This window comes from Pelobates fuscus, chromosome 4 (assembly GCF_036172605.1).
Source record: "Pelobates fuscus isolate aPelFus1 chromosome 4, aPelFus1.pri, whole genome shotgun sequence".
In the NCBI taxonomy this organism is placed as follows: Eukaryota; Metazoa; Chordata; class Amphibia; order Anura; family Pelobatidae; genus Pelobates; species Pelobates fuscus.
In genome coordinates this window covers 175,820,572-175,846,857 of record NC_086320.1, presented here as the reverse complement: position 1 = coordinate 175,846,857, position 26,286 = coordinate 175,820,572, and the positions used below count along the sequence as shown (strand labels likewise).

Below are 26,286 nucleotides of genomic sequence, written 5' to 3'. Positions count from 1 at the left end.
GCTTTCTCAACAACATATTAAGAAAGCCCCGGGGGGTGCGAAACGCATGAAACGCATGACTATTTTCTGCCATACATCACTGCAATTTTTATTTCAATAAATGTGCACTTTCATTATTTCTGTGTATTTTTCTGTGGATCATATGGTTTTACTCCTAAATGCAGACTGCATTTTGTTTTTTGTGTTCTTGCTCCACTTGCTCCAAAACAGGGAGGGCCCCAGCCCAGACAAAGTCAGTGGAACAAAGACTCAGAGGAGACGAAATGTTGTCTACAGTTTTGTACTCCACAATAAAGTCTACCTGTTGAAATAAACTACTGGGTGTGTGCAAGCCTACATTTTTCTTACAGTTGACCATCGACCATCTTCGTAAGCAGACATGTTTTCATAGGTCTCTCTTTTTATTTCCTTTAGTTATGTATTTAAATAAAGTGGTTTTCAAACCTTTTTATTTTATTTTCCCTCAGCCCTCCAGCTTCTGGATTTTGCATCCATGGTCATACTGATTTTGCATTTTTCAAGAATACTAAACAAAATTAAAGAGACGTTTACATTAAAGTTGAGTTGACGCAGTGGTAACTGTGAACGAGAAAAAAATTACTACGTCCCCACTAAATCTTCCCTCTGCTCATGGTTTCTCTCACGACATTGTGCTTATTTTATCACTTTTGGGCCTCATCCTGATGTAAATTATTACTACATAAAAGAGGTACAATGTTATACATAACATTTAAACTAATTATTTATCTTAACTGAATTAAATGCATTGAAAGACTTGGTTATTGGACATTTTAAAGAGCAGAACACATTTTATTTAGTATTTTATCATTGTTTTTAACAAGTGTTTAACATTTTGTTTTCTGTAGGAAAATTTGAGAACATTTTGAGTGAAGGGACATGTGATGAGAACTCTAAAATCCTAATGATTGGAGCTGCCTATTTCAAAGGAAACTGGCTGTATAAATTTAATGAATCCGAAACTAAAGAAGTGGATTTTCATATTAGCAAGGTATTTCAAACATGATAACTTGCCTTGACTAAACAACTTTGTTTAATCTCCTTTTCAGTCATGTGTTCATGTCATTTCAGGATATTGCTATAAACAAATGATACACTTTATGACCAATCTAAAATACATGTGCATATTGAAAGAATTCCCCAGTGATGCAGTTCACATATAGTATTTCCTCCTCTCAGTCTCGTCTGGAATGCTGGTAGCTAATTAGTTCAACTGAGGAGATATCAAGTTCTTAGTGGAGGTTAATTATCACATACTCTGAACAGCATTTTATTCATTTTTGTTTTATCAGAGCTCCCAAATTACAAATAAGAAATACTTCCACTCTGGAAAACTGGCATTTTTCTGCTGGTGATTGCAGTAAAATTTACAATAAAACAGTTAGATAAATAATACTGTGGATATTGGACAGTTTGTTATTGTGGTAGATCAAATGCTCCCCCCGAGAAGTCAGTGAAGTGTATGTCTGGCTGACAGCAAGGGCTGAATAAATGAAGACCCCAACCAATGCCTGTAGCTATGTAGTGTATATGTATCTATATATCTCAGATGTGAGTATAAGTATCCGTGTTTGAGTAAATGCATAAATATTTGTATGTGTGATTGTAGATGTAGATATTTGTCACTGTATCCACATTTGTATATGGGAGTTTCTACACAAATGTATGTGTCTATTTTCTAAAGCTAAAATCTGGTGCCAAATGCTCTCATAATGGAGCAGCTCTAATGCAAAATTTTTCAAAGTAAACAAATATACATTTAATCAGCATATACAAGTAAACATAGAAGTGGCAATTGAATACACTGTATATTGAATCTGTTTTATTATATGTATAGACAACTGGAAATCAATTTTTATTTTGTTAATTTATAAGATGTTATTTATATGAGACTTGCACAAGAAAAAAAAATTTAAAAAAATTTGATTTGCCCAAACCATTTCCCCCCCCCAAAAAAAATCCTATTCCCGAATTTTGACCATATAGTGATTCAGCTTTGGATAATTTCAGTACCGACAACCTGATTCAGAAACGAATCAGATGAACCATAAGGTCACAGAAATGGACAATCAGTGTACTTCAAACTGTATACATAATATAATATTACATTGATAGGAGAATTTTACTACCATTTGGTTCAAAGATCAAGTGATTAAAAGTAATCAACAGGGACTAGGAGACTAAATATATTTATATATAAATATAGATTATTTTCCTTGATCCTTTTCCCCCCCCTCTATTACTCACTTACTTCTCACATGATCTGTTAATAAAAGTAACATTTAGTGAATTTCCTATAGTCATAATTCATCTTTTTTCCCATTATTAATCTCTTTATTTAGCGCTATGGGCAGAATTACAATCCCAATTCAAAAATCAAAGTGGTTAGTTTAGTTTGGGATTCGGGTACATTTCTGCTCAGATTTGGGAATTCGACCAATCACCAACCGTCCTTATTTTGTACTGAAACAAATCTTAAAGTCTATTTTCTAATTTTAAGTATGTCAAAAAACATAAGGCTATAAGGGTACTATAGCAGTTCATGACCTGACAGCTTATTGCTATTTAACAATATATTTCTGTAAAATAATACATTTTCTTTTTCCGTTCTCATGCTCTGTTTTAATCCCAAATTCTATTTATATTTTTTCTTATTCAACATTCCTGCTCCTTTTTCTATCTTTGACTTTTTAGGAAATAACAGATGGTGCTTTAGTGGGAAACAAAATTACATTATATTTACAAAAGAATCAGAAATAAATATATATCAACACACTTGCATAAAGCTTCTCTTGAGCTTGATGCATTCTTGGTGGGTGGATGCTCCATTGGGATGTCTTGGGAAGGCAGACAATTTCATTTTCGACTGCTGGTTTTTAATTTGTAAAATGAAGAAATCCATATTAATTTTGCTCAATTTTGTAATAATTGATCTTTTGTCTGGGTTATGGCTTAACCTTTTATGTCAGATGATTTAGATGATCCAAATACAATATATACCCTGTGCGAGATCAAGTGGAAAGAGAGGCATGGGGCAATAATTATTGGAGACAAAAAAACAATTTTCATTACTCCTATTATGTAAACAAATTGCCTTGTTATACTAGAAGTTAAACGATCATTTATAAGAAAGGTAATGTTGAAATATGTAAACAGTTTATACATGTGTAGAATTTAATTACAAGTAATTTAAAATTCAGATCCTCACCCTGATGTTCTAATTATTATGCAAAGCATTTTTTCTAAACTGTCCACTTCTCCTATTCAACGTGTTATAAAGTCAAACACTTTCCATTGTTAGAACACTATTGAGCACGAAAGCATCTATCAATGACTACATTTCAAACAATAGAATACTGTTGGACAATCTTCTCTTATTAAATACATTTCAGGTTTCCCAAATCTGTCACACTAGCCAACTTCATACACCAAACCTAGTATGAACCTCAGTCCATGTTATATGAAGATGTTTTCCATTTAAGATTGAATTATTACATTTTACTTTTTTTTATTTTATTCAGACTGAAACTAAACCTGTGCAAATGATGTATCTAGAAGCCCGACTAAGCATTGGATATGTAAATGATTTAAAAACTATGATCTTAGATATCCCTTTTACAGCAAAACATGTAAGTCTCCTCATTCTACTACCAAAGAATATTGAAGATGATTCTACTGGTCTGGAGAAGGTAAGATCATTTTCTAAAAAGGATCAGTATAAACAAACTTGTCAATAAGAAGGAAATTGCTCATCAGATATCGCTCAGATGTGTCATCTTTGATAATCACTTACCTACTTCTGAGTATCACTAAGTGAAAACGACTAAACAGAAGGGATTGTGCTCAACATATAATAATGTTATTTATCATAACACTGTGTTTCCCCACATAGCTTCAACATTATGTAGCCAAACAAATTTGTAAAAGATGTTGAACAAAGAACAGTGCAGATATATAGATAGAGGTTAAAGACAATATTGTGTAAGTAGCTGACCTGCCTACTTATGAAAGTTTAAAGCCCAAACTCCACTCTATAAAATAAGTTCCCTAAGAACCTGCAGTATACTCTTAACACTTCAGGCATCCACACCATTTCATCTCAATGAAGTGGTCTGGGTGTCATGTGTCACCTGTTTTAACCCTGCACCTGAAAACATTGCTATTCTGCAGGAACAACAATGTTTTCTTTGCAGGTTAACTGGTCTGTAGTGGCCATCAGTGGCTGTCAGTTATGGAAACAAGGTAAGTTAACGTTTAAGGTGTTAAACTGGGCCTCGGTCACTTTAATGGTGACTAGGGCACTGTAGCGTTAAGACTACACATTTCTATTTGTATCACAGCCCTGAAAAAAAAAAATACAAACCCTATAACACATTGCTCCAGCATAGTGTGCAGATAAAAAGCACTTGTAGGATTTCAAAATGAACAGAGGAACTGCTTTATTGCAGGGGATAGAGACGGTAATATGGGGGGATGCATGCAATATTGTGGGGATGTAGGGGGCGTATTGTGTGGAAGTGGGGCTTAGAGAGACAAACACACACTTTGTTTTATTGTTTAAAATCCACCCAGTCTCCATAACTTTAGGAGAACTGGAGTGAATGCAGAGCCAGAGGTCCAGTGGGCTGCCGCAGCGCTCCTCTGAGGGAGCTCCAATCCATTCCAGCACTGCCTGTACAGCTCCCTTGCATAGGCGTGCGCACGGGGTGTGCCGGGTGTGCCTGGGCACACCCTAATCCCGCGGCATGCCTATGTATATTGAGACCGGCAGGGGAGATCTCAGGATCTCCCCTGTCGGCTCATGCAGAGCCGGCGCTATCCGAGCGCCGGCTCTGCTCTCAGCCTCCCTCCTCACTGACCCACATGCAGGGAGGGAGGCAGGAGAGGACCCGGCGGAGCTATTGCTGGCAGCTCTGCCGGGTTCCTCTCGCGAGATATGAGCGTTGCCGCGGCAACGCTCAAATCTCGCGAGAGTGAACTCTAGCCCCAGAGGGGCTAGAGTTCACTCTCCACTGGACCACCAGGGATGGAATCAGCAGCAACAAGGATCCCCCCTCCCTACAAAAGGTAAGAAGGGAGGGGGGATAGCAAGTAATGTACCTCCACCTCCACCCCCACAATCACCCACACACATACAGCACCCACACACAGCACCCTAACAGCACCCTCACACCCAGCACACTAACAGTACCCTCACAAACACAAACAGGACCCTAACAAACACACACACAGCACACTACCAGTACCCTCACACACAGTACATTAACAGCACCCTCACAAGCGTGCACAAACAAACACCCTCACCCACATAGCACACTACCAGCACCGTCACACACACATCACACTAACAGCACACACACACGCACACAGCAGTGTGTGTATGTGTGTATGTATGTGTGTATATATATATATATATATATATATATACATATATATACATATATATATGCGGCGTGTGCTTGTGCTTTAGGGTGCACACCCTAATGCAATAGGCTGCGCACGCCTATGCTCCCTTGTGCACCCTGTTGTCAGGGCTGGCATCCGTTCATAGACCGCGGTGGGGCCATGGCTCCAGGTGGTACACTGACAGGGGCAGCATTTTGCTTTCTCTGTCATTTTCTAAAACAGGAGTTCCCAAACTGTGGTGGCGGTGCAGCTGCACTGCATGGATTGGAAACCTGTGTGAGGGTCCATTGGGTGGAGACTTAACAGTGTGACCGGGCCCCTTCCTTACTACAGGAGAGCTGGGAGAAGGTGACAGCCTGCCACTTCCTCCTAGCTTACACAGAGCCAGCCGCATGGGAGGAAAAGGAGGGAGCCGTGAGGATGGGGGCCAGACCAGGCCCCCAACTCCCACCAGCCACAGCCAGCAGAAGGTAAGAAACTGGAGGTTGGCTTCATTTTTTTAATGTGTGGATCTGTGTGTGTATTTTAATTACATTTACAATTAATTACATTTTAATTACATTAAATTTGCCAAGTGTGCAGTTAGGGAGATATAGCGCTTATGCCCGTGCTTACTGGTCCACGTATCTGAGGTTATTTGGACCTTGCCACTGATGGAGTTGCGCAGTGCACACCTGATTTTGTCCGCCAATTGGTTGTGCAGGGAAGGGATGGTTCGCCTGGAGAAGTAGTGGCGGCTGGGAACCACGTACTGTGGAACAGCCACTGTCATCAGGTTTTTAGAACTAAAAAACAGAGAGAGTGGGGTCGAGAATCCACCTGCATAAAGCGGTAGGAAACTCGAATCCACTGAACTATACCTCCTAAAGTCAAACGTCACATAAATAGGGTAAATAAACCTTTATTTGAAAAATATAAAAGTACTAAATACACCAAAATAGTGTGTATAAATCGTGTTAAAGTAGATGCCAACACCGATAGAAACTTGGGCGGGCTAGACCTACAAAGTACCTTCACTGAGTATAAGATAAAGGTAAGTAAGTAGTATTAAGCTTAAGATAATCACTGTAAAAATCACCTAAAAAAGTCTCAGTATAAAGGTAACAGAATAGTTAAGTCTAGAGAAAAATCATAAATGGGATAGTGAGTATCTGTCAGTGGTTGTGGTGCCGTCAGTAAAGAGACGGTGTGACTAAAAAAGTAAAAAAAGGGCATATAGACTAAGTCCTAAGGAATCTTGGAAAACAGAGGAGAGGCTTCCCTATAACATAAAAAACAGAAGGATAAGAAATTAAATCCTAGTAATACTTCTATATACACTAGAGGTAAGGGGTGAGAAAATCCCTAATGCATATAACCACAATAGGGATAGCACACCCAATAGTATAGTAAGTGGGTAGAATATCCAATAGTGTTAATAAGAGGTAGAATAAACAGAAAAGGAATAATCTATCCTTATAAAAGGGAGAAACCAAACCAGAGATAAGGACCTAGTATGCCCTAAACTAACTGTCTGAATCCACCACTACTGACTGCTGCTTCAAGGCAGCCTAACAAAATCCCTCAAAGCTTAAATCATTAGACGCATGGATAGCGTCATAAGAGCCCAAGTGATAAAAAATAAAAAAGTAATTTTAATAAGTTAATAAGAGGTCATAGCATCGGTTACTGGCAGCTCAACGCGCGTTTCGGCATGTTCAATACGCCTTTGAAAATAAGGAACGCTTATAAAGGGGTAAGTACACGCCCCTCCAAATAGAACCTCCAATCAGATGATCTAATTGCGAAGATTGACAGATTGGTCACCAGAAGGTCGGACCAATCCGGGGCGGTGGGCGTGGTAACTCCGGTCTCCGTGTCCAGAGCCGAGAGAGAAGGTAAGTAAGGGAGGGGAGAGGGATCAAACTTGGTCACTGCTAAACGGTGAAGAAGATTTTGCTGAAGTTAGAACGGAACAAAGTTTGTAAAAGTAAAATATAATGAAACTGTAAAATAAATGAATATATTATTGGAATATAAAAATAGCATTATTGGAAATAAATTAACATCAATTCCAGCCCGTTCAGAGAAAGGATGTTGCATTCATTTTAAGTAACATTGTAGCTTAAGGATTCCATAGTTGTAGCAAAAACTTACAAACTCATTCAAGTATCAAAATAAAAGTAACTCAGAAGGTTTATCAACCATAAAGAGAATGTGGAATAATGTGAGTTAAGAAAAAATTACAATAACTAAATAGTTAAGATTCACATCAAGCAGTGACAGAAAAAGAGGACCTTATATTCAAATGCCAGGTTAAAGGCTATTACCATAAAATGTATACTGGAAAAGATCACTATAATAGGTAGAAAGGCCAATTAAAGAAATTGATATAATGAATAGATAAAGGTGTAAATATGGACTGATTACAAGGGAAATAGAGTAAAGTAAAAGGGATGAATAGGAAACAGGGATAAATAAGAAGCAATTATCTTTAGATTAAATATAGGGGAAAAAGGAGAAACCTTCATTTAAACCTCTTGGGTTCAGGGTGTTCAGTTTGTAAATCCATCTACATTCTCTTTGGCGTAGAATTTTATCAAAGTCACCCCGTCTTTGTTTCCGCTTGACAAGCTCCAGACCACAGAAGCAAATATCTTTAGAAGACCGAGAGAAACACAGCACTGGTTAGGATGGAACAAGTCCATCCGCCAGGTTGTGATGGTTGAGAGATACAATGGGGCCTAACCCCTAGAAATGCAAAGAAAAAATAGGACTAATGGGTTGCAGATTAAAGACAATCTGCCTCCCAAAAAGACCTTGTATCCTTATGTGAAAAAAGCTACTCTGCAATAATAAATATAAAAGTGGAGCGCAGAGAGCAAAGAACAAAAAACTCTTTATTAATCCCGCTTGGGGGAGAAACACACAGATACTAGACAAACAAGTAATAAAATTAGGATCTAATAGGATAGAATCGACTAGTCCAAAAATAATAGTAATATGGTCAGAAGAAATGCTATAAGTATGTGTGTGGCAGAATTGCCATAAATAGTAGCAAATAACTATGACCAAAAGGGGGGAGATACACTAAATGTAGCAAACTGAAGATCTCTAAGTACAAAAGTAAATACACTCTATAATTAGAACAAAGAGTATATCAAGTGCATAACAAATATATATGTGCAAACATCTACCAGAATGCGTATGCAACATTGCAGGAAAGAGGCCTGCAGTCTAAATAGCCAGCAATATAAATGTTAAACGAACTGTCTAAGCAGCTGTAGGAGATTTGGGGGAAGGAGTCCCTGGTATCATGCTGGTATTAGACTAGTATCTGATCCCACCATGTGTAGCAAAATTGCCATAAGTAGTAACAAATAACTAGGACCGAAAAGGGGGGAGGTACATTAACCCCTTAACACCGCAGCCAAATGTACAAGTTGTGAACGAAACAAAACGTAAACAAAACCTGGCATTTGCGCTATATGTCTGTCCAACCGTAATTCACCTCTTTCATATTAAATGCACCCCCCCTTATTATATATCATTTTATTCAGGGGAAACAGGGCTTTCATTTAACATCAAATATTTAGCTATGAAACATAATTTATTATGAAAAAATGGGAGAAAAGAAGAATTTTTTTTATTTTTTTAGTTCTACATGACATTTTAACTGTCAATGTCATAATACTGTTTGCTTTTACTGCAATAAAATACACATATTTGTATTCAGCAAAGTCTCACGTGTAAAACAGTACCCCCTATGTACAGGTTTTATGGTGTTTTGGGAAGTTACAGGGTCAAATATAGCGTGTTACATTTGAAATTGAAATTCGCCAGATTGGTTACGTTGCCTTTGAGACTGTATAGTAGCCCAGGAAATAAATTTACACCCATAATGGCATACCATTTGCAATAGTAGACGACCCAAGGTATTGCAAATAAGCGATGTCCAGTCTTTTTTAGTAGCCATTTGGTCACAAACACTGGCCAAAGTTAGCGTTTGTATTTGTTTGTGTGTGAAAAATGCAAAAAACGCCAATTTTGGCCAGTGTTTGTGACTAAGTGGCTACTAAAAAAGACTGGACATACCCCATTTGCAATACCTTTGGTTGTCTACTATTGCAAATGGTATGCCATCATAGGGGTAATTTTCATTCTTGGGCTACCATAGGGTCATAAAGGCAACGTAAGCAATCTGGCGAATTTTAATGTGAAAAAAATTAAACACAAGCCTTATATTTGACGCTGTAATTTTTGAAAACACCATAAAACCTGTACATGAGGGGTACTGTTGTACTCAGGAGACTTCGCTGAACACAAATATTTGTGTTTCAAAACAGTAAAAAGTATTGCAGCAATAATATCGTCCCTGTAAGTGCTGTTTGTGCGTGAAAAATGCAAAAAACGTCACTTTTACTGGCGATATCATGGTTGTAATACATTTTACTGTTTTGAAACACTAATATTTGTGTTCAGCGAAGTCTCCCGAGTAAAACAGTACCCCCCATGTACAGGTTTTATGTTGTCTTGGAAAGTTATAGGGTTAAATATAGTGCTAGCAAATTAAATTCCCTATACTTTCGGCATGGGTGGTCAGGCAGGTCCCGCTAATTGTAATTAATTAGGATACCTAATTATGTAAAATTATTACATAAATATATGTGTAGAATTAATATATGTATATATATACATATGTGTATATATACGTATATATATATATATTTTTTTTTAAATATTTTTATTTATATATAGGTATATATATAGTGATATATACGTATATATTTATGTATATAGATATATATATTATTTCGTTATAAGTGTATTTTGATATAAATATATATATATTAATATCAGAATACAGTTAGAACGAAATAAAACACATCTATATATTTTTTAATATTTTATTTTTAATTATTTTTTTTATTTAATTTTTTTACGTTTTTACATATTAATTTTTTTTATATTATTTATAAATATATATATAACAATAATTATATATATATTTAATCAGTATCAGTCTACGTGTAATTTGATATTAATATATATATATAATTATATATATATTAATATTAAAATACACCTAGACGGTGTATGTGTATGTGTGTATATGTGTATATATATACTTAGATCATATATATATAATATATATATATGATCTAAGTATATAATTTATTTATTTTTACACTGTTTTAAAACATTTTTATTTGATTTTCAGCCAGCAGGGGGACCAACTGTCATTACAGTTGGTCCCCCTGCTGGCAATGCAGCAGGCAGCTATACCGGCCATGTGATTGTGAGGTCCTCGCAAGGACCTCACTCTCACATGGCCGGGAGGGCTCCTGGAGGGCGGACGTGCCGCGGGGGGCTCCCTGGGAGTCCCCCGAACCGCGATCGCCGGCGTGGGACCGCCAGCGACCGGGTAAGTTACTAAAAACCGGAGGGCGTACTATTACGTCCGGCGGCGTTTAGAGCCGCTTTTAAAAGGACGTAATAGTACGCCCTCCGGTCTTAACCCCTTCAGGACCGCTGACGGTTCAGGACCGTCAGCGGTAAAACGTGCGTTTGGACCGCTGACGGTCCTGAACCGTCATAACGGTCTGGGGCTACTTACCTGATCGCCGTCGGTCCCACGGCGGCGATCAGTGCTCCACCCGGTCCAGGGGGACTGCCTGTCTGCCCGGGCAGTCCCCCCTCGGCAGATCAGGACCCCACGGCCATGTGATCACTCGATCACATGACCGCAATAGGGGTCTTTGTATCTGCCTGCAGGGGGACTGTCTGTGCTGACAGGCAGTCTCCCTGCAAGTAAAAAATCCAAAAAATAAAGTAAAAAAAAAACCAGTGTAAAATCAGTGTAAAAATAAATAAATAATATGTGTATATATATATGATATATATACATGTATTATATCTATATATAATATATGTATATGTATCATATATATATATAATGTCATATTAAGTGTATTTTTATATTTATATATACGTATATTAATATAAAAATACACTTATATTTAAATTACACACGAATATATACAATATATATATAATTGCTATATATATGGTATATATATATTATTATAAAATACAAATAATATGTTAATAAAAATAAATAACAAAAAATAAAAATAATTTTTAATAATTATAAAAAAATATTTATATATGCAATTTTATTCTAACAGTATTTTGATATATATATATATATTTATATCAAAATATACTTAGAATGTAATGATATATATATCTATGTATAAATAAATAAATAAAAACAATACAAAATATACATATGTCCATATACATAATTACATAAATAATTTCATAAATATACACGTAGACGTCAAATATATAAATATGTATATATATATTAAAATTCTACATGTGTATTTATGTAATATTTTTACCTAATTAAGTAATTTTAATGATTGCAATTTGAGGGACCTGCCTGCCAACCCAGGCCGAAAGTCCAGATAATTTAATTTGCTAGCACTGTGTTTAACCCTGTAACTTTCTATGACACCCTAAAACCTGTACATGGGGGTACTGTTTTACTCGGGAGACTTCGCTGAACACAAATATTAGTGTTTCAAAACAGTAAAACATATCACAGCGATGATATTGTCAGTGAAAGTGAATTTTTTTGCATTTTTCACACACAAACAGCACTTTCACTGAGGATATTATTGCTGTGATACATTTTACTGTTCTGATACACTAATATTTGTGTTCAGCGAAGTCTCCTGAGTATAACAGTACCCCACATGTAGAGGTTTTATAGTGTTTGTGAAAGTTACAGGGTCAAATATAAGGCTTGATTTTACTTTTTTTTTTTATTGAAATTTGTCGGATTGGTTAGGTTGCCTTTGAGAGCGTATGGTAGCCAAGGAATGAGAATTAGCCCCATGATGGCATACCATTTGCAAAAGAAGACAACCCAAGGTATTGCAAATGGGGTATGTTCAGCCTTTTTTAGTAGCCACTTAGTCACAAACACCGGCCAAAGTTAGCGTTTCTTGCATTTTTAACACACAAACAAATATAAATGCTAACTTTGGCCAGTGTTTGTGACTAAGTGGCTACTAAAAAAAACTGGACATACCCAATTTTGAATACCCTGGGTTGTCTACTTTAAAAAAAATATGTACATGTTAGGTGTGTTTCGGGGATTTATGACAGATAACGGTGTTACAAGGTCACTATTGATACATTTAAAATATATATATATTGAAACAGCAATTTCCTACTTGTATTTATAGGCCTATAACTTGCAAAAAAAAGCAATAAAGCATGTAAACACTGGGTGTTTTTAAACTCGGGACAAAATTTTGAATCTATTTAGCTGTTTTTTTCATTAGCTTTTGTAGATAAGTAAAAGATTTTTCAAGTAAAAGTCCAAAAACATGTTTTTTTTTTAAATTTTTCACCATATTTTATTATTTTTTTTAAATACAATATTGGACATAATACAAATAATGGTATGTAAAGAAAGCCCCTTTTGTCCTGAAAAAAACAATATATAACTTGTATGGGAACCGTAAATGAGAGAGCGGAAAATTACAGCTAAACACAAACACCACAAAAGTGTTAAAACTGCTCTGGTCCTTAACGTACAAACATCGCAAAAACAGGCCGGTCCTGAAGGGGTTAAGGGGTTAAATGTAGCAAACTGAAGATATCTAAATACAAAAGTAAATAAACTCTATTAGAACAAAGAGTATATCAAGTGCACAAAAAATATATGTGCAAATATCTACCAGAATAAGTTTGTAACATTGCAGGAAAAAAGCCTGCAGTCTAAATAGCCAGCAATACGAACTGCCTAAACAGCTGTAGGAGATTTGGGGGAAGGAGTCCCTAATATCATGCTGGTAATAGACTAGTATCTAATCCCACCATAAATAAATAATAGGACAGTCTGAAAACAAAGTAGAATCCTAAATTAAAATCATCATCCGCTTCAGTAAAATACTCAACGCGCGTTTCAGCAAAACAAGTCGCCTTTATCAAGAGCAATTTGCGGACTGAAGGGAGCCTCTTTTTAAATGTGTTTAGAACTCTGCCCAGAAGTATGACGTCATCATTATTGTCCAATCAGGAAATAGAGGGCGGAGAAAAGTACCAAGCTCAACAGGAGTGAAGCTAATTAGAAATTTAACCCTCACGTAGCCAGAATATGAGTGGAAGCTAGCACATATCTTCTGTCTTCATAGAGTGAAGGCACAAAATGTAAAATGTAAATGTAGCTGAGCAGAAGAGCTGGCAAAGGTAGTGTATAAATGGACATAACGCTACAGGTTAAACAATTGAAGCCAATGTAGGGAGCAATTCCCTAGTAATCATGATAAATATCATAACAGTGGCACTACATGTATGAGTATGACACACAGTGTAAAACTAATCACTTAAAGTAAAGATGTAATAATTAAGCACAATGTGTGACTTTGTATGTCTTAATAAACTCTATCATGTAGTGAGTATATAATGAGCCCAGAGAAAACAACATTAGAGGGGTATTCAAAATTATATAACTAGAATAATAAATTAGGGCATAGAAACATGAGCCCCACAGTGTGGTTAAAATAGAAAATAGAGTGAACTCCAAATATAAAGAGGGAGAATACATATTGATTCAAAGAGAATTTGTTAGAGTAGAAATCCTGTATTGACTTAGATAGCAAATTGAAAAGTACTCCATTAATGGTAAAATGAAAGGAGAGATGGAAAAATGAATGAATGGATGAATGCAAAGTGAAGTAATATAATATATCCATATTCACATATCATGTAATATTGGTGCAAATAACTAATAAATCGCAAAACTGAAAAGTAGTATGTAATGGTGGAAATAGATGATATTAATGATAATGGACAATTTATCAAGACATTGCAGTGTTTTTAAATAAAAGGGGCAAAAGAAAAACCTTAATTGAGACCTTTTGGGTGAAGTGTTCGAAGTTGATAAATCCAGAGGCTTTCCCGTTGTCTCAGAAATCTGTCATAGTTGCCCCTACGTTTATCCTTGCGCACCAATTCCAATCCACAGAACCGGAGTCCCTGAGGATTGCCCGCATGGAAGTCTTTCAGGTGACGACCTATGGGAGTATCAACAGGTAGTTTTGGAGATCTAACATGCTCCTTAATGCGCTCCTTAAACGGTCTAAAAGTTTTTCCTACATATTGTAGCTTACAGGTGCATGTAAGGAGATAGACTATACCAGTTCCTTTAAATGTCTTGAAATGGGGGTGCCCAGTCGATTTTGGGGGGATCTAACATGTTCTTTGATACGCTCTTTAAATGGCCGGAATGTCTTGCCAACGTACATTAACTTGCAACTACAGGTAAGTAGATAAACTACCCCTGTAGAGTTGCAATTGAAGAACTGAGTGATTTGAAAGGATTGTTTGCCTTCACTGTCACTTACTGCTTTTGAGTCTCTGACTTTAGGAGGTATAGTTCAGTGGATTCGAGTTTCCACCCGCTTTATGCAGGTGGATTCTCTACCCCACTCTCTCTGTTTTTTTGTTATTAGTATCTGGGGTTAAGCCCCTCATACCTCCTGTAACCTTTTAGGGCAGCGGTGGTGGTTTTCTCCCACCACCTAACCCTCTTTTTCTCCTTTTCTTTTCAGGTTTTTAATACTGTCCGTCTCCACCAGACGGAATGACAGCATTTCAAAGGCCACAAATTTTTAAATGCTGGCTTTCAGGGCCAGGGATCGCAGTTGGGTAGGGGCGTACTTCCTCTTTCTCTCCAGTGTTTGGGAGATGGACAGCTGAACGCTTCCATGGGACAGTGTGGAGATGCTTGGGGATGGTGGCGGACGTGGTGGCGGACGTGGTGGCGGACGTGGTGGCGTTGCTGCCACATCCTCTGTTTGCGGTGTGGCAGGTGCCACTGTCACTCCAGAGGTGGAGGAAGAGGACGAGACAGCAGAGAGACCTTTCTTGGTTTTTGATGTGCTTACTCCACTGCAGCTTGTGCTTTGCATGAAGATGCCTGGTCATGCAGGTTGTGCTCAGGTTTAGCACATTTATGCCTTGCTTCAGGCTCTGATTGCACAGCGTGCAAACCACTCGTGTCTTGTCATCAGCACATTGTCTGAAGAACTGCTACGCCAGGGAACTCCTTGGAGATGGCTTTGGTGTGCTCGGTTCCTGGGTGCGGTGGGCAGTAACAGGCGTACCGTCTAGGGGACGGCCGCTCCGCTTTTGCACCCTGCTCCCTCTTATGCTGTGCTGGTGCCTCTGTGCAACCACTGCCTCTTCCTCCAAACTGGACATGTCACTCACATGACCTTGATTCCATGTAGGGTCTAGGACCTCATCATCCTTCAAAGCAGTTGGCACCTGTGTTTCGTCATCATCAGAGATGTGCTGCGGCGGTCCTTGCATGTCCACATCCTCACACATAAGTGGTTGTGCATCAGTGCACTCAATCCCTTCCACTTCTGGGGCAGGGCTAGGTGGATGGCCCATGGAAACCCCACCAGCAGAGTCATCAAAAATCATAAGAGGGGGGCGTGGCTAGCCGAGCAACAGAGCGGACGCAAACCTCTGGAGCTCCGAGACAGAATCCCAAATATAGCGATATTCCAGACATACAGGAGTCCCGCAGGCGATATCCTTACCCACCCTCCAACAGAGACTGCCATGGGGCGCAAAAATAGAAAATACCAGCCTCCAGCGATGCCGAGAATGCCGGACATAAGGCTCTCCTTTGAGAGACCTGCAGCCGCAACCGCGGCTCCCGCCAAAATGGCGCCCGCGGCCCGGGCTGAAGAGGAGGCCTCAGACGCATCCCAAGAGGAGGGAGACATATCCTCCTCACCCGAGCCGGGAGAAGACTACCCAGAAACGGACTCCGAGGAGGACTCCTCCCCAGTGACTAAGGGAGACATAAAAAACCTCCTGCAAGAAATAAGGCAAGTCTGGAAATCGGACCTGAAAGAGGCCCAAGCAGACATAGGAGACCTCCGCAAGAGGATCTCCGAAATTGAAAATAAAGAGCAAACACGAGAACACCAGGTGCAGAACACCCACAACCAAATAGAGGACCTGGCCACAAAGGTGCAGAAACTTACCCGGTCGGTGACCGCACTGGAATCCCGCCACAGACGCAAAAATGTCCGCATGCGGGGAATACCGGAAACGGTATCGGACGAAGCCCTGCTACCCTTCACCCAGAGGCTGGTGGCCTCGATGGGCCTAAAGAGCAAAGACACCAAGGGGATGTTAGTCTCGGCGTTCCGAGTGCGGAAAGCGGCAGCAGCACCTCCAGGGGCTCCGAGAGACACAATAGTCATTTCCAGAGACATTGCAGTGAGGACCGCTATCCTCAACAGATCCAGAGAGATCAAGTCATTCCGGCTAGAGGGCTGCTGCGTGACGATCTATGGAGACCTTCCCTTCGGGGTACTAGTGGCAAGGAGACAACTGGCTCCAGTAGCCAAGAAACTGAGAGAGGCAGATGTCCGGTATCGCTGGGGAGAAGATGGAACGCTGAACGTCCAAAGGGGACATGAGATACTTACACTATCGGCCGGGGAAGACCCCACGGCGTTCTGGAAGACCATAAACTCACCGGGCGGGGACCGACAAAACACTGGGGCCTGACCCTGAGAGCGCAAACAAGGGGCAAATGAGAGCCTGCGAGATGAGCAGCCCTACAACAAGGACTGACCCACTACTTGACTTACCACATACCAGACAACACGACTAATCGTCTACACAATAACTCACATAATCAGGAGGGGAGACAGCCTCACACTTGGACGACATGGACAGTAACCTATGACACTGTGCCCCCCAGACCTGCTATAAGACATAATATAAACCACACTACGAGATGCAGAACCACACAGCCCAGACGCCCAACACCATAGCCACACGAGACTACACAACATAGACAACACAAAACAACTCATAAGAGACGAAGACACACACCAGACTATAACAAACCCCGATTGAAGGCAGCCTATGTATAAAAGAACAGCAGAACTTTTGAAATTTAAGACATATAGAAGAGGCACAGAATACAGTATACCTCCATGACATACTCTGTATCAGTTGTATTTTTTTGATGCAAAATCTCAATAAAATATAAATTAAAAAAAAAAAAAAAAAAATCATAAGAGACTGCTGCATGACTTGTGGCTCAGACTGCTTGGGTGATTTTTGCAAGGGGGTTTAGTGATAGACAGATGGCCATGGGCTGCAGGTGCCAACTCTGAGCTTCCAGCAGGGCACCAGGTGGGAGACAATGTGCAGGAACTGGAGGCACTGTCAGCCATCCAATCTACTATCGCCTGTACTTGTTCTGGCCTCACCATCCGTAAAGCGGTATTCGGGCCTACCAAATAACGCTGAAGGTTCTGTCGCACATGAGGAAGGTGTTTCGCTTGTGCGTGTCGCTGGCACAGATCGACCACGTTCTCTTCTTGCAACAGGGATTCCACCAACACCAGAAGCACCATGACCAGGGCCACGTCACTTATTTGACGCTCTCCTCATTCTTTGCTTTCACGCACCAAACTAACAGATGTTTTATGTCAGGCGACAATGTAACGGCCATTTTAATTTAGTTAATTGGACTGCAAGGAATGCACCGCAGGCCGCAAATGTACTATTTAGCACAGAAAAAATTAGAATTTTTACAAGTGCGCTGTAAGCACACTATTAGACGCTTCTATTTGAGTCTCAGATATGAAGAGCAGGCCACAAAATGTACTATTTAGCAGTTTAGCACCAAAACAATTGGAATGTTTACAATTGCGCTGTAGCCGCAGTATTTGATGCTTCTATTTGACTCAGATATGAAGAGCAGGCTACAAAATGTACTATTTAGCAGTTTAGCACCAAAACAATTAGAATGTTTACAATTGCGCTATAACCACACCATTAGACGCTTCTATTTGACTCTCAGATATGAAGTGCAGTCCGCAAAATTTACTATTTAGCAGATTAGCACCCAAAAAATTGTAAGTTTTAAAACTGCAATGTGACAGCAGTATTTGACGCTTCTATTTGACTCTCAGATATGAAGTGCACCCCACTAATGTACTACCCCACTAATGTACTATTTCGCATCAATTTTTTTTTACTATTTAAAACTCTGATGTAACTGCGGTATTTGAAACTTCTATTTGACTCTCAGATATGAAGTGCACCCCACCCCACAAATGTACTAGTTTGCAGAATTCTTTCCTAAGCTGTCCCTATCAGCGGAAGCATCCTCTCCCTACACTAATAAGACCGCATGTGCGTGCGGCGCTACGCGACTCCAGCTTATATATAGAGGCTGGGTCACATGCTGCACTGGCCAATCACAGCCATGCCATTAGTAAGCATGGCTGTGATGGCTTCTAAGGGCACACGAGTCAAACGCTTGTTGATTGGCTGCCCTTCAGCCTTTTGAAAACGCGCCATTAAATCGCCGAACACCGAACTCCAACCCGAACATACAGTGATATGTCCGTGTTCGGGTCCGGGGTCCAAAAAACCTAATGTTTGGTACGAACCCGAACTGAAAGGTTTGGGTTTGCTCAACTCTATTTATTTTGTATTCTTTGTTAGTTACGTTGGATTTATAACTGTTCATGGTATTATAGGATTATTAGTAAAACAGTACCAATCCCAGATGCCCACCAGATAATTTCCCGGTTTGCTGGTAGGCCAGTCTGGCCCTGTTGTTTAGTCCAGTGTGGTGGGATTAGAGAATAAATGGTGGGATTATATAGACTGATTCCGCTAATAAAGGAGACTCTCTCCAGGTACAAAAAAAGGATATGTAGTGAAGAAGTAAGTAAAAGCAAGTAATATTTGTTCTAATAACATATAAAAGCATAAAATAATAGATGAATGGGGCAGCAATTTCACAATTTAAAGCAATCCTGCTTAAAGGCAACTGTGAACCCTGTCCCGTAACCCTCATAGATCCACACTACTGCATGCTAACTTCACCCAAGATGATGTGTTTTGCATTTATAGCACTTCCTCTGATTTATGGCTCCTCCTCTCACCCTCCATCAAATAAGGAAAACAGTGTTCAACTCTCCATTATTTTCCTTAGCTGATGTTAGGTCCTTACTTGATGGTAGGTAGCACTTCTGGAAGGTTAACTCCATGCTACAACTCCCATTGAACAAAACAACACATTTTTTAAATATAAAAGGGGAGCATGTCACTACATCACCAGTGTAGTAACAAGTCAACTATCTGTTGGGAGCGTACTGCAAAATATAATTAATAATACGTTAAAGAAAATAGCGATTCAAAACAGTGTGACCAAACTGGGCTTTAGCTGCCCATGATGAAGACATCACCCTTATAGTATGGGTATCGATACCAATACTGCCAGTAATTTTAGTTTAAAGCTAAAGGCAGTGAACCAAATCCAGGGGTGATCTATTTCTTGATTTCTAAGATGCAGGGCCAACCACCAGGGATGTATAGTTTGTACTCTATTAGGGGGCCCAGTCCAGGTCAGGTGCCGCAGAGTGTTCTTTAGCGCTAAGTGGTTCTGTTAGGGAAATAAATATATCTTCCTTAACCAGACCACATTCCCCGACATCAGAGTGGACCCGTTACCAGATGGGAGCCTAAACAGTTTTCTCGTGTGTGGCAGTGCAAGAGGATGTGATACAGTATATGATGGAGAGGGTGGGGGTAATACATGTCATCATATTGCTGCCCTCTGGTTCTAACAATTTGCCTCAACATGCAGGGTCACTTGCTATCAGCCACAGCCTGGGGCTGAATGCAGGGGAATAAAGGGTAGGGGCAAGGGATATTGACTGTTCAATGTGGAGGGAAGAGGTTGGAGATCTGATTATATGTTTGTTTGACTATGTCTGTGTGTGTGTATATATATATATATATATATATATATATATATATATCTGTGTGTGTGAATGCTTATGTATCTGTGTGTCTGACAGTGTGTGTCTTACATTGTGAACATTTGTATGGGTGTCCAGTGGTTTGTATTCTAGAAGAGTATGTTGTTGATAATTTATGTGTGTATCTGTGCATATGTGGCAAGTAGTATGTTTCTAGGTGGGGGGGCAGGCCATTATTTTAGGGGGCCCTGAGGTTTCTGATGGCAGCCCAGTTGACAGGAAGACATGCTCTGTCATAAACATAAAAGGCTGCGTAAGAAAGAACAACCTAGAGAGGGAATGTAAAAAATCTTCCAAAAAAAAGATTGGACTAACCTGCAGAGATAATGCAAAAGCTTCCACCAGCAAGGACCAAACAGCATAGACACATAGTTATAGTGAAGATAAGAAACCTCGCGGGCATGGAGTAATAGTGTGAATAAAGGTTTTACTCTAACTGGAAATAATAGGTTTCCCACCAGATAACCCCAAAGTGCAAAGCTAAGATTAAGGATTAGATGTAATCTAATAGTTTTCCAGGAGTAATGTAGGAAATATACCTAATAAAATGGTTATGATGACAATTATTTATAAATCAATGTTGATAAAACACAATACTAATATACATTAAAATCTGCAAATATTGCACCATATATATAAAAATGCTATTTCATAAAATAGATAAGAGGATTCTGTATTTTAAAACCTCAGTGTTATTAAAAGGAGTAACTTAAAGTCCACACTATTTGGCAATTTTGTATAGTCTATTTGGATACAATTGCAAAACAAGTTCTTTGAAATGTGAGTAGTGGCAGTTATCCCAGTTACTGTGTTAGCTGGGGTATATCTGCTAAACAAGTGATATTACTATAGTACAAAAAAAAAAAACAATCAGAATTAGATTATGGAATAAATATGTATTTATAAAAGTAAAATTAGATGCTATAAAGGTTGTTATACTAAAATATGTGAATAAAAAAAGAAGATAAGTAGGAACTAAAATAGAAGATAAGAATAAATGAGCTAGTATTCTAAAAAGGCATTTAGCTCAAAGTCCACATTTAACCCTTTGGGTTCTAAGGTGTCTAATTTAAAAATCCACTTGGCTTCTGCTTTATTTAACTATGTTTCTAAGTCTCCTCCTCTCCATGGAATATTTATTTTCTGTATTGCCATGAAGTCCAACGCCTTTGTATTTCTTCCATCTTTGATAGCAAAATGTCTTGAACGATTGTGTGTATGAAGACCTTTTTTGATGTTCCTTATGTGTTCGATCACTCTTGTTTTGAGCGCTCTCTTGGTTCGTCCTATATATATATATCTTGTTGCAGGGACAGCTTAACATATAAATGACTCCTGTCGTATTACAATTTAAATGGGTTTTGATTTTAAACGTTTCTTTTGTTTGAGGGTGACTGAATATATTGCTGTGTATTGGTTGATTAGGATTATTTCTACATGCAATGCATGCTTTACATTTCCAAAATCCTTTCTTATTACTAGATTCAATAGAATTTCTATCTTCTGGTTTTTCCTGTTTGGTAGTTGGTGCCAGTAAGGTGATTAGATTCGGTGCCTTTGAATAAATTATTGAGGGTTCTCAAGTTCTCTAACTTCAAATTTGTCGGAATACGTAGACAAATGTCTGCAGACCATGGTTACCAAACTCCGATCCTATTTAAGAGGTACCACACACATTATACGAATTTTAGCAGAAATTGAATTGCAAGAGGGGTACATCCTAGCAACCGTGGATGTTACATCACTATATACGTTGATAGAGCACCTGCAAGGGTGCGAGGCAATACAGTATGCACTTGCCACTTTCTCAGAACTAAAGAATGATCAAATAGACTATATAGTTAAATGTGTGGCATTCATTCTTAGCCATAACTTTTGGGGGGCTAACAACCAGCACTACTTACAAATAGAGGGAACGGCAATGGGAACCAGATTTGCGCCACGCTATGCCAATCTTTTTATGGGTAAATGGGAGGAAGAGTTTATTTGGACCCACAACCCATTTGGCGCAAATCTGGTCTTATGGCGACGTTATATAGATGACTGCATTTTTATTTGGAGAGGAGATGTTCTTCTATTGGATTCTTTTAAGGAATATTTAAATTTTAATCCTTACAATCTCAAATTTACTTTTAATCAATCAAAAGAAAAATTGGTGGGGCTGGGCCTGAGCATGAAACTGAGAGGATGCTAACCTCCGGAGCTCCTGCACCACGCATAGAATAAATCGGATTTTCACACTCTAAACGGCGACCAATCGTGACACAAAAGCCACCAAACAAGAGGTGACTCTAAGCGGATCGTAATGACACCACTCAAGCGACGAGATGAGCACCAGCCACCCGACAGGCAACAGAGGCCTACCCACATGGGCACAGGGGAGACGGCCGCTCTCCCGCCGCCAAGACTGGCTACCTCCACATGCACGGACCCCCATTTCCCCCCCCCCCTGGACCGGTGGGGGATATCCCGGTCCACCAGCCCATGTAGAGCGCTCACCTTCAGGACGCTCCGGGGCGCAGCCCCGATCGGCGGATGCCACGAGGCCCAACTAACATGGCTGACAGCACTGCTCGAGGTCTGGCGCTGCAGAACCAACAGCATCAAACTCGCTCACCTCTGGCGCCCGCGGATGCGGTGGATGCTGCCTTCGAGCTCTTCTGGGCGAAATGGGAGGCTCTGATAATGCGGGAGACACGGAGACAACACGAGAGGGAATCGCAAAAGCCCCGACCGGGCAAGACGACCCCCAACATCGCAGCAACCAACCGCGCAAGCCCCCCAGGGCAGATATCCAGCAGGAGCAAGGTGGTGACACAGCAACCCCACGGGCAAACAACCGTTAGACGCTGCCGCCGGAGATTGCCACCACAAACCGGTCAAAGAGCCCTGAACCGCTCCCCACATGGGAAGAGGGGAGACGCTCTGCACCCACAGAAAGGCAAGGAAAAGCTGACCCGATCTAACGCCTATCATATGAGACTGGCAAAAGCAAACACATGCCTACCTACAGACCCAAGGTACCAGAGCAATCCATTGAAGCGACACTTACAAAACAGACGATCCAGCATACACCAGCAAACACTAACCATACTACATCGGTCGCCTGGCGGGCCACTGGCAGCCCTGCATGAACTGTACCCACATGGACGCTTGCAACCCAGCCGGGGAATAGGCTGACGGACTACTCGACTGTATGGGTATGCAAGGCTTACTGCCAGGACAGATGACTTCTCCATTGCCAGTGCTGAATGGCTTAATTGCCCAGTTCTCTTTGCCACCGGTTGACGTTTAAATGTTTTACTAGATCAAGCCTGCTATGTCTTTTTTGCCATTATTTACTCTCACCTTCTTCTCATGCTAACTTAGCTTTATATAAAGGCTCCCAGGCCAGACATCGCTATAATTAGCCTGTATCCCATAAATGCTGACCCAGCGCAGATTCACACTCACGATGAGCCTTAAACTATACCTAACCTGTGATATTAAAGATTAGACCTGTCGATAGTATATACAAGGCAGATTTCCCATTTAGGCACAATTAAGACCAACTGTGATACTGCATTTAGCTTGGTGTAACATGCTTCAGCTATCTCGCCTTAACGACCCAAAATGACAGAAACAAATATTGATGTCTCTTGGTATATTAACTCCTTAAAAATGTGCATGTAAGACAGGACAGCTCACATGATAATTACTATGTCTCCCTTAACGTGTTTTAACCTATGTCTAACAACATATTGGTACCAACACATTCCACAAGCATATAGGCTTAGCTGTTAAAATGTTTCTTATAAATGGAGCAGCGGACTAGACCTATAACGTGGGCCACTAGCTACCACTCTCAGTTGCCAATCGACTAACCATACATAAAAGTGTGTCAATAACTACTATGTCTTTTTTTTTTCTCTATGCTAGTTATTTTAGCTAAATCTCAATCTGTTGGAATAACTGTTTAGTTAAGCATGCAAATTATACAAAAAATGTGCGAATTGTCACGCCACTGTTTAATCTATGTGAATCCTGAGATACGCTGTTGTGGCGCTTGTTGATATGTCTGTAATCCCCCCGCACAACAAAAATAAAGAATTTAAAAAATTAAAAAATAAAGAAAAATTGGAATTTCTAGATTTAGAGATTTATATCAAAAACAATAAGATAGAAACTAAAACATTCAGAAAATCAGTTGCATGCAGTTTTATTCCACGTGACAGTTTTCACAAATCTACTTGGCTTAATAATATACCATTCAGCAGTTTCGAAGAATTAAACGAAATTGCTCGGAACCTGAAATCTGCACACAACAAATAGAAAAGATGAAGTCCCAATTTCCAGCCAAAAGGTATTCTGAAGATTTACTTAACACAGCTATCAAAAAAACTACTGAACTATCACTCTCACAAATTTTAGAAACTAAACTCAAAGACTCCACCAATGATTCGAATATCCCATTGTTTATCACTAGATTTAATAATCAATCTAGCCAAGTAAGGAATATCTTACAAAAACATTGGAACATTTTCAAAGGTGACCCACAATTAGATGCAATATTAGGAAATAAACCCTCAATAATTTATTCAAAGGCACCGAATCTAAGCACCTTACAAGCACCAACTACCAAACAGGAAAAACCAGAAGATAGAAATTCTATTGAATGCAGTAATAAGAAAGGATTTTGGAAATGTAAAGCATGCATTGCATGTAGAAATAATCCTAATCAACCAATACACAAGACATTTTGATATCAAACATGGAAGAAATACAAAGGAATTGGACTTCATGGCAATACAGAAAATAAATATTCCATGGAGAGGAGAGACTTAGAAAAAAAGAGTTAAATAAAGCAGAAGCCAAGTGGATTTTTAAATTAGACACAGTAGAACCCAAAGGGTTAACATAGAAACATAGAAACATAGAATGTGACGGCAGATAAGAACCATTCGGCCCATCTAGTCTGCCCAGTTTTCTAAATACTTTCATTAGTCCCTGGCCTTATCTTATAGTTAGGATAGCCTTATGCCTATCCCACGCATGCTTAAACTCCTTTACTGTGTTAACCTCTACCACTTCAGCTGGAAGGCTATTCCATGCATCCACTACCCTCTCAGTAAAGTAATACTTCCTGATATTATTTTTAAACCTTTGTCCCTCTAATTTAAGACCATGTCCTCTTGTTGTGGTAGTTTTTCTTCTTTTAAATATAGTCTCCTCCTTTACTGTATTGATTCCCTTTATGTATTTAAAAGTTTCTATCATATCCCCCCTGTCTCGTCTTTCCTCCAAGCTATACATGTTAAGTTCCTTTAACCTTTCCTTGTAAGTTGTATCCTGCAATCCATGAACCAGTTTAGTAGCCCTTCTTTGAACTCTCTCTAAGGTATCAATATCCTTCTGAAGATAGGGTCTCCAGTACTGTGTACAGTACTCCAAGTGAGGTCTCACCAGTGTTCTGTACAATGGCATGAGCACTTCCCTCTTTCTACTGCTAATACCTCTCCCTATACAACCAAGCATTCTGCTAGCATTTCCTGCTGCTCTATTACATTGTCTGCCTACCTTTAAGTCATCAGAAATAATCACTCCTAAATCCCTTTCCTCAGATGTTGAGGTTAGGACTCTATCACATATTCTGTACTCTGCCCTTGGGTTTTTACGTCCAAGATGCATTATCTTGCACTTATCCACATTAAATGTCAGTTGCCACAACTCTGACCATTTTTCTAGTTTACCTAAATCATTTTCCATTTGGCTTATCCCTCCTGGAACATCAACCCTGTTACATATCTTAGTATCATCCGCAAAAAGACACACCTTACCATCAAGACCTTCTGCAATATCACTAATAAAAATATTAAAGAGAATGGGTCCAAGTACAGATCCCTGAGGTACCCCACTGGTGACAAGCCCAAGCTTCGAATATACTCCATTGACTACAACCCTCTGTTGCCTGTCACTCAGCCACTGCCTTACCCATTCAACAATA

The 26,286-nt window shown here is 39.5% G+C and overlaps 2 protein-coding genes across 3 annotated transcripts in view; both read left to right on the top strand.

Annotated features, from left to right (window-relative positions):
- Window positions 1–26,286, top strand: part of SERPINB5 (serpin family B member 5) — a 68,014-nt gene that overhangs the window by 36,552 nt on the left and 5,176 nt on the right. For both annotated transcript variants that reach the window (XM_063451799.1, XM_063451800.1), the window contains 2 exons: window positions 867–1,009; window positions 3,540–3,707. In XM_063451799.1, the coding sequence (XP_063307869.1) occupies window positions 867–1,009; window positions 3,540–3,707 (311 nt within the window). The remainder of the gene's footprint in view (window positions 1–866; window positions 1,010–3,539; window positions 3,708–26,286) is intronic.
- LOC134608734 (leukocyte elastase inhibitor-like) overlaps window positions 6,431–26,286 on the top strand; it is a 481,333-nt gene continuing 461,477 nt past the window's right edge. Inside the window, exon 1 of the mRNA XM_063451804.1 lies at window positions 6,431–6,440. The gene's annotated coding sequence lies outside the window, so the exon portion shown is untranslated. The remainder of the gene's footprint in view (window positions 6,441–26,286) is intronic.